The sequence below is a fragment of the Puma concolor genome, chromosome A2 (assembly GCF_028749965.1).
Source record: "Puma concolor isolate L17-30 chromosome A2, mPumCon1.1.hap2, whole genome shotgun sequence".
In the NCBI taxonomy this organism is placed as follows: Eukaryota; Metazoa; Chordata; class Mammalia; order Carnivora; family Felidae; genus Puma; species Puma concolor.
In genome coordinates, this window is record NC_141668.1 from 43,055,657 (window position 1) to 43,071,166 (window position 15,510).

General features: G+C 41.2%; 1 protein-coding gene across 3 annotated transcripts in view; it reads left to right on the forward strand.

Annotated features, from left to right (window-relative positions):
* The window catches only part of AOAH (acyloxyacyl hydrolase), a 168,282-nt gene that overhangs the window by 88,431 nt on the left and 64,341 nt on the right, over positions 1 to 15,510 (forward strand). For all 3 annotated transcript variants that reach the window (XM_086692545.1, XM_025929252.2, XM_086692554.1), the window contains exon 13: positions 10,121 to 10,212. In XM_086692545.1, coding sequence (XP_086548671.1) covers positions 10,121 to 10,212 — 92 coding nt within the window. The remainder of the gene's footprint in view (positions 1 to 10,120; positions 10,213 to 15,510) is intronic.

The following is a 15,510-nucleotide window of genomic DNA, read 5'->3' on the forward strand; positions in this document are numbered from 1 at the left end:
GAACTGAGTAGTCACAACAGAGACCAAAGCCCCTTTATACTAAAAAGTTGGCCTACTCCACCCTAGTGCTGGCATGTTAGGTGTAATTAGCTAAGCATGCACAGGGTGTGATGAGAGTGAGAAGAGCACCTCACAAAGGAAGGAGGGCCAAAGAAGTCAGGATTTAGCTAATGCTTGACCAATGAGTAGCAATTGATAAGTAAAGACCGCAGAGTAGGAAGAAGAGCTTGTGACAGGCCTGAAGGTCTGAGTGGCCCACAGGTAGTTGAGTGGGATGTGAGAAGAAGTTGGGGCAGTGGGTGGTGCCATGTGGAGGATGACTTTGAATAGCTACTATAGCCCAAAGAGCAGTGTTTCCCAAACTGGGCCAGTCACTACAGCCATTTAGGGCACTTATTAAAAATAAATTCTAAGACCCCACCACAAATCTACCCAAACAGGATCCATATCTTAACAAAGCTCCCCAACAAGATTCTAGAATAGACTGCTGAAGATGGTGGGGGGAGTGTGAGAAGGCAGGGACCCTGGCCAGAGGCTGTGGCAGTAATCCAGGACCATCACATGTGCAAGTTGGAAGGATAGAATCAGCGAGGTTTTGTGATAGCTTCCTGGTATAAGGTGGAAGAGGGGAGAGGAAGAAAATGAGATCATTTTTGATGCGCTAGATAGTGGGGAGTGACAGCCCAGTTCTGGCCTGGTCATTAGGTGCCCCCGTGATGGCTTCCCCTGTAGCTTGGCTGTGGACTTTGGGCTTCTAGAGTCTAATGTTTGATGTTACCTCTCAAAAAATGAAAACTACCCCACCCCAGACAAATAGCAGCTTAAATGCTTCAAAAAAAATGACCAAACCTTTACAAATGAAGGTATCTGAAGAGTGAAATTTTATGATATGCGTGCCTTGTTGCCTGTTCCTGGCCCTTAGAATAGTTATTTTTTCTGTTTGTGAAAAAATGTGTTCCACTGGCTCCATGAAAGAAAAGGTTGTGATTTTTTCTGCATAGCAGCAGGACACTTTATGAATTTGGATACAGTTCTTCAATCACTCTAGAAATAATGATGGAAGGACTTGAATTTTGTGGAAGAAATCCAACTGCACAATGCATTTTCATTTGGTGTGGGGCGATTAGATAAATGCATCCCTCAACTTATTCATCGAATAAATAAATGATGGGGTTAGACCTTAAATAATAAATAAAAGAAAAGGGGAATGAAAGAGACTAAGAGGAGCTGACAAGGTGAAAAAATAGATAAATAAAAAGAGCTATATTCTGGCAAAATGATGAAAGATTGTTGCCTGCCATTCTGTCCTCTTTATATCTACTGGTCACATTTTGCTAGAAATCTTTATTTGACTTTCTTCACTGCCCCATAAGGCTTTGGACTGGCATAGGGTCAAAGATGAAATGCTATACGTTTTTTACCTGAAAACTACTTATTTAGCTCTTGCTAAAGTTTAAATGTGCCTTCAATAGGTATCATCCCAGGAGCTGAGCAGTTGTTACTGGTCATAACAATAGATAGAGCAATAGAGAACTGGCATATATGCTCCTTGGGTTTGTTACAGGCAGAGTTTGTTGGTCTTCCTTGTATGTAATAGGATGGATTCAGCTGTGGAATTTTGTATATGTTATTGCCAGTGCTTAAACTCTTTCCCCTGCCCCTTTTTGTCTGGCTCCCTCTCAGTAACCTCACAGGATTCACATGGGATAACATTTCTTACAAGATTCCTTTTCAAACCCCCACATATGAGACAGTTGTCCTTTCTATCACTCTGGACTTCCCTATCACTACCACTAAGAGCTAACTTTCATTGAACACTTATAATTCTAAATGGATTATCTTTTCAGACCACCCGATGAGATAGGTGCTGTTATTAGACCATCATATAGACAAAGAAACTGAGATACAGAAGAGTTAAAGAAAGTCTTCAAGGTACCCAGCTGGGAAATGTTTATTTTCTAGACTGTGAGCTCCACAAAGGAGGAACTTACTACTGCTTGGTGCAGTGGTAAACAGAGTGCCTAGCACAGGATGGCATTTGATGTGTTTCTCTCTCTCTCTCTCCCTGTCTCTCTCCTCTCTTCTCTCTCTCTCTCTCTCTCTCTCTCTCTCTCTCTCTCTGTATGTTTAATGAATTATAGGGCCACCAGGACCTCAATAGGAGACTCGTTTCACTGCATACAGGATTCTAAGGTTTATGAATCAAGCTCAGAGTTTAATTACATTCTTGAAATTGTCTATATCAAAGTATTAGCTTATGTGAATGATGCTGCCTGACTGAGTAAAGTCTGAGATTGAGAGGCAGAAACCAGAGGAAATATACTTCCCCTGCTCTCCCAGACCTTCATCTGCCAGCTGCACTGGAAGATAAACCTCCAGATTGGTAGTGGTTCTCTGAGTCTGCCTTTCCCCAGCAGATGTGAGGACAGAACAGACCCTGAGAATATGTGAGTGGGGTGTGTATGTATGTGTCTGTGTAGGCTCACATATCATTTCAGTATGTATCCCAAAAATATTCATTCTGTACTCTTCATAAGGTATGCTTGGCTTCCACATAAGAGAAACAGAGAGGAAAAGATGGCAGCCACTCCTGGATTATCTGTAGATTTCTGAACCTTTTACCCAAAGTAGTATCTGAGAGACCATCCTCTCAGTAGACACCCAGGAAGCCTCATTTTCAACAACTAGCCAATCCAGCTTAGCCAAGTTTGTGATTCCATGAGATTTGGCAGCTTAGGGGGAAAGCAAGGACCAGATACAAGGGGTTACTGAAAGCTGAGGTTCTTCTGGCCTGCTCCAAGCCTCTCCCTTCCTAATCCCACCAGAACCTGTGTTCAAATCCGAGCCCCACTACGTACCAGCTCTGTGACCTTGGCAAGTCACCCAAACTCCCTGAGTTCTGTTTGCCACAGTTTTCCTGAGTCCCACATGGCCCAGTTTCTGCACAGAAAATACAGAGTCTTCTGTGGCCCGGGACCAGTGACAAGAGGTGCCACCATAAAATGGGCTTTTTCTAGTATCTCCAAGTAGGTTGAGGCGTGCTCATTTAATTTACTGCTGTTTATCTGAGGCTTGGATGCTTGTTCCTTTTCTAAAAGGTAGTATCCAGCATCTGAGACATGGTAGTTGCTCAAACAGTGTTTGCAGAAGGGACCGAGGAAGGAAGGAAGAAGAAGACTAGCCCCTGCCTCACAGAGTTGTTTGATGAAGTTACACAGTGTGTACAAGTTTCCCGTCTCAGTGCCTGGCATGTAGGGGGAATTCATTATTAGTCCTTTCTCTCCTCTGGCCTAAAACGCAGTTACCTGGGAAATGTAGCACATTCAAGCATCATGAAGGAATATACATTCATTTGTAGGATTTATTCACATATCAAAGCCTAAAGGAAAGGGACCAGAGCAAGAAAGTTTGTGCGAAGGACAAGGAGGGCCCTTGAAGTTTCATGACTTGGTATTTCTATAAGGAAATGCACTAAGGTAGTGGCGGGAGATGGGGGGGGGGGGAGGGTGGATGATGAGACTGAGTCCCAGGCAGTGGCCTGAGAAGGCAGGTCATAGAGCAGGCCTGTGAGATTGAAAGGTGTAGAAATACAACAGATGAACATAGGGGAAGAGAAGGAAAAATAAGAAAAACCAAGAGGGAAGCAAACTGTAAGAGACTCTTAAATACAGAGAACAAACTGGGAGTTGCTGGAGGGGAGGTGGGGGGGAGGATGGGCTAAGTGGGAGATGGGCATTTAGGAGGGCACTTGTTGAATGAGCACTGGCTATCATCTGTGAGAGATGCATTACTGGGGTCTACTCCTGAAGCCAAGATGACACTGTATGTTAATTAACTTGAATTTAAATAAGTAAATTTAAAATTTTTTCAAAGGAGGGGGAAAAAGGCATAAAGCAGGAGGACAGCCTCATCTAGGCCACCTGCAGGATAGATGAAATAGTGGCAGACCGAGTGGGAGGCTCGTGGTCCCAAAGCTAAACAGCGATCTCTGATTCCTAGGCCTTGAGGTTCTTGCTCCATTATCAAAAGACCAACCTAAGAGCTATTTTCCTCTTTGAGTAAAACAACAAAACCTGTCTGCTTTGAGAGTTTAGTTCCTGATAAATAAATTTTAAAAAAACTTATTTAACTGATGATATTTTTCATATCTTTTTCCAACAGAAGTTAGCTACAGATTCCTCCAAGTGACTTTGTATTATTTGAAAATAAACAACTTAGATCTAACCCAGTTAACAGTACTATAGAAGGGAATACACTGTACAATTTGTCCATGGCACTATCGGATAGAGAGGGCTCAAATGGAAACAGTGAAATAAAGGCTCCAAGAATATTCCCTTTATCATTGGAAGATTGGCAGACCCAAATGAACTTCTAGTTGATGCCATTATTCTCTGTCACTTCATATGGTTTTAAGAAACCCAAATATAAGTTGCTTATTGAAGTTAGGGCTTAAAATATTCCCAAATCCAAAGTTTTATATTTACTGAATATGCATTAAAAATGAAAACCAGTGGGCTTTGTCAATTCATGGAAATACACACACACACACACACACACACACACATGAGTAATGTTAAAATATTACACAAAAATGGTATATACATGTCAATTATGACATAAAACATTGTGTATCATTGATAAAATCAGAAGAAAATCTGAAGCAATGAGGCAGTTGATTTATCACTCATTGAGTTTCTGATGCTCTTTACAAATTTGGGAAATTTTTCTTGGTAAACATTAAGTCTTTCTACATATGTACATTTAAGGTACATTTAAGACAAGTTTTCTGAGAACATAAATGCTCAAGAGGAATAAGCAGGAGTTGATGAGGGAGATCCTAATTTGCATCTTTCCTGCCTTAAATGCCTGAAATATCTTGGGTATAATGTTGCGTGAATAAGGCTTTTAGTGTTTAATGTGATATGACTTAAACATTCTCTTTTTGCTAGGGTCTATAAAACCTTTGCTATTAATGGCCATTACTTCTCATTTTTATCTACCAAATTTACTAAGGAAGAAAAAGTATGTTGGGGCTTCTATTTGTCTGCTCAAATGTTTTCTATTATCTGCAATAAAATTCATTCCTCTTAAACCTGGGACAATCCACTTGGAAGGGACACTATATAATCCACCCAAACATGATTCTTTACACAGTGTGGGGCTTCTACTTGTCAAGCTGCTCCCCTCACTGTCCTTTGACCCTCCCAACATTCCTGTTAAAGAGAGTAATATTCTACAGCCATCGGAGATACCAAAACTGACACAAAGGTAAAGCCCCTGGTTTTGCACAGCCAAGAATAGTAAAACTTCACCAGAACACCATAAATGAAGTCTGAAACATTTAACCAGGAAAGCACAAATGCATGCTATTTCAAGGTTAATTGAGTGACCAGGACAAACCTATGCAGCTGACCTTCCTGGGCTTTCCAGGACTTCGGCTGTGAGATACAAAGCCACCCTGGTCCCCACTGTGATTCAGCATCAGCTGCCATCTGCTCCAGCTTAAATCCTGGTGGGGATGATTCCAGGACTGGTTGGGGCTTTTTTCAAGAGCAGCAAGAAGTCCAGGATTCTCCCAGATATTTGAGATGAAGGGATTGATCCAGAGAGACTGAATTGAGAGACCCCACTACCCAAGACAAGGCTGCCGGCCATTTTCTCCTCTGTCCTAACTCTCTCTCAACATCTGCTCTCCGCCCCCCCCCCCCCACTGGGAAGATAAACACTTTATCACCCACCCCTGACTGAGAATGGGGCTGGATAGACTATGGAACCCATTTCCAATGTGTCATATCCAAACCGTGGAGTTTCACTGTCTTTGTAGAGCCAGACACAGAAGTAGAGCTTCTGCATTTTTAGAGTAAAGCCTTTCCCAACTTGGCTGGCACGCTTCAGAACTGCCATCCCCTCCGTTACTGCTCCAGGCTGCAGAGAGCATCAGGCACACCTCCCTGCCAGCAGGGTTCCTGTCTAACTCCCTATGAAAGAGAGAGCAGGCCCATCCCAAATCAGAAGCCTAGTTCCGTGCCCAGTTCCCCAAATCTGGGGTTGTCATGATGCAGAGGACTGAGAAAAAGGAGAGAGAGAGAGAGAGAGAGAGTGTGGTATTGGGGAGTGTTGTATTGTTCCTTTAACTCTCAATATGCTCTATAGGCTACTGACTCACTTAACACAGCTCACGTATTCTGTCTACATATCACAAGCCACCTGCTTATTCACTATCTCTGCCTAACAAGTCTTATGAGTTTCATCCATTCTGTTTACTTTTCTTGTCTTCTCTGGAAGAATTGAATATTCTCAAATCCTACAGCAAACACACATTGTAAACAGAAAGACCTAGGGAAAAAATAAGATTAAAAAAAAAAAAAACAGAGAAGACACTTGATTTATAGTGGCAGGAGGAACAGAAACCAAAACAGAGAGTATCTGACTCACAATAATGGTGGAGTTTTGAGCAGAAAGTGGCGGGTGCCTCCTGCTAAGGGGTGACAAAGTGCCAGTCACTGGAACTGCATGGTGCTTCAAGATTCATCAGGAGCCTCTTTTCCATCGCCTGTTTCTGCTCCTTAGATAGAGATAAACCATAATTGCACATTATTATTATTTTATTAATACATAATTATTATAATTATTAATGATAATACATTATTTTGTTGCTAACCAGCATAGTTAATCCCAAGAAGCCATCCTTTCCAGTCACCTCTCTTCCACTTCCTGCCCCCACTGTGCTGAAAATCACCCTTGGGATAAGAATAAGGATGGGGTCCTTGGGATTGACATGTGGAAGGAGAAAGCTCACAGAGCCAAGGAAAACAGGGCAAGGCACCACAGGACAACTGCTATGTGTGAACTTATTTGTTTGTTACATGACTTATTTTGAGAAGTAAATGAACACAGTAGAAGGTCGTATCTTGGACCTCTGAATAAGAATGATAAGAACTGCAAGCAAATTGTCCAGTTCAGACCATGCCATAGTTTCCTTGGACCACTGCAACAAAGTATCACACACTGAATGCCTTTAATGTTCACACAGTTCTGGAGGCTGAAAATCTGAGATCAAGGTGTCAGCAGGATGTTTCCTTCTGACAGATCTGAGAATCTGTTCCATGCCTCTCTTCTAGCTTCCAGTGATCACTGGCGATCCTTGGTGCTCCTTGACTTGTTCTTTGACTCCAGTTTCTGCCTCCATCATTACATGGTCTTGCCCCTGTGTCTCTGTGTCTCTTCTTCTTCTTCTTGTGAAGAGACCAGTCATAGTGCATTAGGGACACATCCTATTTCAGTATGACCTCATCTTAACTAATTGCATCTGCAATGGCCCCCTATTACAAATAAGGTCACATTCTGAAATGTCGAGGGTTAGGCCTTTCACATGCCTTTTTGGAGGACACAATTCAACCCATTACAGTCCACAGTTGAGAAATAAATTTTATTTTATTTTGAGTACTCATTCTCTATATGATGGTAGGAACCATCACACCCTGACACTAGGAAAACTACTTGAGTTTTGAGTTTTTCCAAGTTTAAAGAATGATGGTAGATTCATAACCATTGGCAACCCTATTCTGAACACATATATAATGTTCATCTATAGATAGCTTTAGGTATAGATATAGATATAGATATAGATATAGATATAGATGATATAGATATAGATAGATATAGGCATAGATACAGATATGATATAGATGTCGATAGGTAGCTCACAAGGTGTTAACAGTGGTTACCTCACAATGATTATCTCTTAAGGGAAAGTGATGAGAGACTTTCTATATTGTAAATTATTATATATTTGAGTTCTATAACAAGTAAGTATACTTTGTAATAAGAAAAAATAATAATGATACATTTTCAAGTGGTTAATGAGAGAGAAGTGTGGCTTTTCCTTCCCTCATAGCCTCCACATTTAGGCTCTCTTTAGGAGACAGGATAAGGATCATCATAAGTAACATCATAACTAAGGAAGCAAACAGGGGAAGGGCCATAGGCAATTTGAAAACTTGTATTCTGTGCCACAATTGCTTTGATAGGATTTGCCTTTAGACATTATCCTTAGTTTATTTTTCATTTTAAAATAAGCATTAAAGGAAGACCCAAGGTTTTCATGTTTATCCAAAGGAGGCATAGGTTTTCAATGTTGAGAAGCCCAAGGGCACATGGAGGAGAAGACACTACGTACCTGAGATAAACTGCTTCCTGCAACCAGGCATTGAGGCTTCCTGTCAGCCAGGGCAAAAAGGAAGCATTGGATTTCAGAGTGTGTATCCAAACTGAGATTCCCTGGTAAAATACAGGACACCCAGTTAAATTTGAACTTCAGATGCATAACAAACAACTTTTTAAGTGTAAACATGTTCCAAACATTGCACAGGACACACTTATGCCAAAAATTATTCTTTGTTTACCTGAAATTCAATCTTTTGTGTACTAATTTTTTTAAATTGTGATAAAATACTTGCAACATAAAATTTATAATCTTACCTACCTTTAACTGTACAGTTCAGTAGTGTTAAGTATATCACATTGCTGTGCAACCAATCTCCGACACTTTTTCATCTTGCAAAACTACAACTCTGTACCCATTAAATGGCAGCTCCTCATTCTACATCCACTCCCAGCCCCTGGCAACCACCTTTCTACTTTCTGTGTCTATGAATTTGACAGCTCTAAATATCTTCTATAAGTGGAATTATACAGTATTTATCTTTTTATGAAACTGGTTTATTTCACTTAGCATAATGTCCTTAAGTTTCACCCATCTTTAAGCATGGGTCAGAAATCTCCTTCTTCTTGAAGACTGAATAATATTCCATTGTATATAGACACCACATTTTGGGGGGTTTTTTGTGGGGTTTTTTTGCTTGTTTTAATTTTTTTAATGTTAATTTATTATTAAGAGACAGAGAGTGAACAGGGGAGGGGCAGAGAGAGAGGGAGACACAGAATCTGAAGCAGGCTCCAGGCTCCGCGCTGTCAGCACAGAGCCCCACGCGGGGCTCAAACTCACAAACCGCAGGATCGTGACCTGAGCTGAAGTCGGACGCTTAACCGACTGAGCCACTCAGGCGCCCCGGTTTTGTTTTTAAGACTATTTATTTTTGAGACAGAGAGACAGAGCAGGGGAATGGCAGAAAGAGAGAGGGGACAACACAGAATCTGAAGCAGGCTCCAGGCTCTGAGCTTTCAGCACAGAGCCCTACATGGGGCCCAGAATCCATGAACCGTGAGATCATGAATTGAATTGAAGTCAGATGCTTAACCAACGGCACCCCATACGTTTTGTGTATTGAAACTCAAATTTAACTGGGCATCCTCTATTTTTATTTGCTAAATTTGGCAACCCTATTCTGAAAACATCAGTCTAGATAAGCTTTTTCTAGAAATTAGACCAGAGTAGAGGTTTATCCCAGAGGGCATTTATAAAAGGAATAATAAGGGGACATAGCTGGCAATGTTTTTTCTCTATGATTTTGCACAAGCCATAGAAACATGGTTCAAATCAATCCTGGTTTTGTCAACACTCTGTGTCAGGAGTTCTTGAGCCCGAGACTGTGTAAGAGATACAGGGGGTATGTGAACCCCTTGAAATCATAGGCCGTGTTGAATATATGTGCATCTTTGTGAGGAAAGAAACCAAAATTAGATTCCCAAAGGTGCCTGAGACTCCCAAGGAGGTCAGGAGACACTATCTTATTGACTGAGGACATGGCTTTGAACTCAGGGAAGGCATTCTTGCTGGGGGCTTGGGTATTATTATTGTTTGGGCAGTTGATTTCCTGAATATCTAAAATAAATATGGAGAAAATCTCAGCAAATTTAAGAGTGGAAAGTTTACCCATCTACTGAAGCATCCCTTTCAAATGAGGGATGAGTATAAGCTGCCACGCATTTCGCATCTTTCACAGAAGCTGAATGGAAGCCAGTTCATGAGTGATGCTGATCTTTGTGAAGTCCCTGATGATAGAGTGGCATACGCTTTATATACCAAAGCCTCTTAAAGAAATAGATTAAGAAAAAGAGAGTGAGAAAGACAGAGAACACCGCCTAGGCAATGGATAATGTTACTACCTGTAAAAAACAAATGACCATTTTTATAATCACCACTTTATGTTTTCTTTAGAAATCCTTCATCAATTTACCAACAGCTCTTACCAATGAGCTCAACTGGCCCCAAATCTCTGGTGCTACTGGGTTTCTGGACTCCATTAGTGGGTATGTATGTTTGAGTACCTTTAAACATTTCAACATATCTATGTAAGGAAAGAACAAGAGATGGGGCTTGCTCCCAAGATGTTGAAACGAGAATTATTAGGAATTGCTTCTAGAACATGAGTAACATACAAGAAACCTACCACTGACATAGAGTCCACTATGCAGGGGGATGTAATGCAAATTGAATTTTATCAGTGTTCGCAAGGAGGGAATATTCTCATTGCAGGGGCTGTAGAGTTGACCTCTAGTGGATAAGACATAAACGCATCACTGACTATTTCTCATTCAAGGGACAAGAAAGTTTACTTGATTATTTACTCTCAGAAATTAATATCCATAAAGGTAATGGCTAAAATTAATAGGCAAGTCTCAAGGTCCTGGAATCACCCTGGCTTCAATGCTCTGGATTTGAAGGTAGAAACAATGTATGGCAAATCTGAGTGACACACAAACCCAATTTGCTATGTGTGATTGGGTGTTTACTCAGAGCCTGGGGGCAGCCATTCATAGGTTAGCACCACATTTTTTTATTTAATGGAGGACATTATATATCATAAATAAATTATTTGATTATTACCTTATTGTCTTCACTCATTCATCTACAAATACTTACTAAATACTTACTACCTAATCAGGAATATATGCTACAGATGTTTCAAAGGTAAATGGGGTTTGACCTGTCTCTGCAACCAATTAAAATCAAATAGGGCAGATTAGACAAATGTACAAATAATGATAATACAAGAAAGATGTGCCACAGACAACTCTCAACACAGAGCTACAGATTCATTGAAGAAATAATTCATAGAATTAGTCAATAGCCTCTTCCTTTTGGGGTGTCAGGCCAGGGGCCCAAACCCTAAAGGATTTACAAGATTGGTGTAATGAAAGAGGTAGAGAAAAAACAGGAAATGATAACCAATCTTCAGGAAAGGGCATTGATAATAATGTAGGAATCATCTGTGAATATAGGGAAAGCAAAGGGGATGCATTTTCAAGTTTAGGTGTATGTTTTCAAGTTTAATCACATGAAAAATGAGGTTAGTGTAATAATGTTAACAGTATCAGTGATAGGGAGAGCAAGAAGTAACCTTCATGAGACATTCACTGTATGCAAATCACTACCCTGAGTGTTATGTAGAGATTTTTCTCATTTCATCTCTTTGTGAGGGAGCTGGCATTAATTTCTGCATTTCACAGTTGAGGAATCTAAGGGTTACATAGACAGGTTAAGAAACTTGACCAGGGACCCACATTAATGTGAAATGGTGGGATCTGTCATCATGGAACACTATATCAGAGAGTAATTTGGTGAGCAGGGGTCCTCCTGGTCCCCAATGCCCAAACTTTATGATTTTTTTTTTCATTCTACCTGCAAGAATGTTGCTCTCTGTAGTCTTTGTCACTTTGAGAGAATAGCGATGGGATGGAGAAATGACTAAGAATCAGAGAAGCCCTCTCCATGGGGAGACATGGCATGCATTGTTTCAAAGGTCAATCAGGGGCTCCCTTTCTATGGGCCCCATACTCCCGGTGGTCTGGGGCCCCCTGAGCACCAGGCTTAGCCTCTCTTTCTTCAGCTGCACTTGCTATTATTTTTGTCACCTGGAACACATCCAGAGATAGCCAAGCTGAAGCAGCTTTCTGGAAAAAAGACTCTTACCTATCTCCCCACTGTCAACACTGAAAGTGAGAAAACAAAATTTAACTGGCCTCCACCAATCCAGTACAAAAACACCTGGAGATTTCTCTAAATTAAAGCTTTTATGACAACAACAAAGGAATACATTATGAATGAGAAATGGATATAGTTTATTACATTTTTTTTTTAATTTTTTTTTCAATGTTTATTTATTTTTGGGACAGAGAGAGACAGAGCATGAACGGGGGAGGGGCAGAGAGAGAGGGAGACACAGAATCGGAAACAGGCTCCAGGCTCTGAGCCATCAGCCCAGAGCCTGACGCGGGGCTCGAACTCACGGACCACGAGATCGTGACCTGGCTGAAGTCGACGCTTAACCGACTGCGCCACCCAGGCGCCCCTAGTTTATTACATTTTTAATGGAAGTTTAACTTTATGTTGAACCCTATAAAATTCAGCCACCTTTTGACCTAAAGCTTCACAAGGTTGCCATTGAGGAAATACCAGTCTGATGTTTAAAACAATTGCCAATGGGGCGCCTGGGTGGCTCAGTCAGTTGAGCGACCGACTTCGGCTCAGGTCATGATCTCATGGTTTGTGTGTTCGAGCCCCCGTGTCAGGCTCTGTGCTGACAGCTCAGAGCCTGGAGCCTGCTTCGGATTCTGTGTCTCCCTCTCCCTCTTCCCCTCCCCCACCCATGCTCTGTCTCTCTCTGTCTCAGAAATAAACATTTAAAAAAATAAAATAAAAAATAAAACAATTGCCAAGTAGTTTAAATCTTCCTTGGAGTCATCCAAAGAGTGAAAGAAGAATCCACTCAGCAGGGCCCAGTTGAAGGGAAAACTGGTTTCCTTATCTCTTCCACTTATAGCTCACACTCACCAACAGTTGCCCCACATCTCCTACATCTAATTTTCCCAAAAACTCTGCCCCAAAATAGCTCCTGCTCCCAAGCAGGCTGTTCAGTTGTTTTTAGATTTTAGTGAGGGGGTGACAGGGGGAACCAATGTCCTTCTGTGTCTCTTCTGTCCTCAGACTAGGGGTTTGCTCCCTTCTCAGGGTGGAATCCCACTAGCCCTCCAGTCCCATGGCTGCATCCACCACCATCCTATCAGAGCCCAGCAGCAGACAGATGCCCATAGGAGAAAGGCAGTGGGGAGAAAGGGAGAGGAGAGTTGCCAGTCTTTAGCCACTCAGGGTTTATAATCCTTATAAGGGCTGTGCAGAGACATTCTAACACCATCTCACAAAGGAGGTGACTGGCTAGGTGTGCGTTAGGTGAAAGTCATCCCTATCCTAAGCTAGTTGGTGCTGACTTAGCACCTTCTTGTATCAGGCTCTGTGTTGCCATTTACAAAACTTCCATCTGGTTCTGCAACTTACTCATCACTGACTCCAGGTACTGTCCTTATCTGTTGTGTTTCTAAGAATGTGCGCAGCACAGCTGGCATGCTGTAGGGTCACATACCCTGCAAGGGCTTTTCTCTCTATGTGTTTGTGGGGCCCCAGGCTATCTAGTCGTTTCTCTCCAAGAGCTCTTTCTGCCACCTGTTTGTGTGTACTATGCCTGTGTTCTTTGCCACCCAGCTGGAATGGGGGAAATATATTCAGTTCCATTTGACAGAAAAGGAAATTCTCTGAAATCTGAGTTGTAGCAGATTCCGCCAGTAAACAGACACATAGCAGCATGATAGTCATGTGTGTGTCACCATTCAAGACATCCCTCCCAGCAGTAGGTCCTGTTAAACCATTTCTATAATCTCATGCAAATTATATACTGCAGATAATCTAGGCTGGGCCAATCCCCTTCTTAAAATAACAAAGATTTATAAAGCGTGTAAAAAATATTAGGGAGATTAGAAGATTAGATTAGAGATTAGAAGATCCTCTTCTGCTGGAATCAGGAGAATGAAAAGAATATTGACCCAGAAAGCAACATGTATGAACGACATGGGCAGTTTCCACGGGCATTTTGAGCATGTTCTTCTGAGTCCAAATGCTTATCAAAATGGGATAGAATTTATGGATTTCTCTCTTCAACTGGATCTGTAGATAGTGCTTCTTATTATCTGTGATCAGCATCATGCTTTGGGTATTAACAATGTTCTTTAGAAAATGTACCTTTGAAAGCAAAGGATGCATGGTGCCTGGGTAGCTCAGTCAGTTGGGCATTAGACTCTTGGTTTCGGCTCAGATAATGATCTCACAGTTTCATGAGTTCTAGCCCCACATCTGGCTCTGCATTGGCTCTCTATCATCTCTCTCTGCCCCTCCCCTGTTTGTGCTCTCTGTCTCTCTCAAAATAAATAAATAAACTTAAGAAAGAAAGAAAGAAGAAAAAGAAAAGAAAAGAAAAGAAAGAAAGAAAAGAAAGAAAGAAAGAAAGAAAGAAAGAGAGAAAGAAAGAGAGAAGAAAGAAAGAGAGAAAGAAAGCAAGCAAAAAGATGTTGCTTGGGAGAGAAAATGGTTACCTTCCTTTTCTTTTTCCAACATACCCTCCTCCCTCAAAATTTAATATTTTTATGAGGTAAATGTAACTAATTGAAATTACATGTATGCATTAAAAGACAAATACAACCCCTTACTTTCACAAATCTTTACATCCTTCAGTTGATTCGACATTAACAAAAATCTGTTCTCTTGATCTTAGGCTCGAGAAAATTCCAAAAGCAATATCGTTTAAAACCATGTGTTTTATTTTGTTTTCCCAATGTGATTCTGAAAGTAATTGAGTGGTTCAAAGACAAAAAAAAAAACCGAAAACAAAACAAAACAAAAACCCACCCTATGAGGTTGGTAGCATGGGAGCTGGGAGCCCAATAGCCAACATTAGAGAAGGGAACTATAATTGTAAGTGAGAAGAAATGGGTATTTTTTTAATTAAAAATAGTACTTCATGTTCAGATCATGTTCAAAAGCAACTAATGTAAGAGAAAAAAATCCTATTTAAGTTAAAGAACACAAGGCCCAGTAACACATATGGAAGTATGGGAAACAATACCAAAATTCAGGAAGGAAGGACTTCTAGTTAAAGCAATATCTAAAACTCCAGAGCCCTGTGAGTTGGTGTGGTAGAGCAGGAGGAAGACCACTTTTACAGGTACAAGGGTTCTGGTTCTGTATGGCCTTCAGTGGAATATACAGCAGTCCTGGACCTCATTTATATGTTGAAGTTGAGTTGCACCTAGCAATCTCTGAAGTTCTCCCCAGTATTAAAGTTTAGTGGCTTTAGGGCAACGTGTTATTGAAGTCCACATCCTACCTTCCTGATGCTGCTTGGTTTAGAAACATTGGAGGAAGCTGTTGAGAAGATATGCTCCTGCTTCTCCCCACCAAATATGCTTTTCTCCACCCCTTAACTGACCGTGCCTTCAGATAAGACTTGGCTAATTTTATGGGTCAGAGCCTGAAATTTTCTAGGAACCATGTTTATCTAGGGCCAGGGTTGTTGTGCCATAAAGTTTGAGCATCTGCATCATAATCCCTGCACTGTGTGGTGCTGGCTACTTGACCAGCTACTGGTTTAAGTAGCACTCCATAATTGATTGTCCTTTATGGGTACTATTTCCTCTAAGCAAACCTCAGAAAGAGAACCTGGTAACTCCAAACCCTTAACAAACATAAGCACCTGAACCTAACCACATCTAACGTGAGCA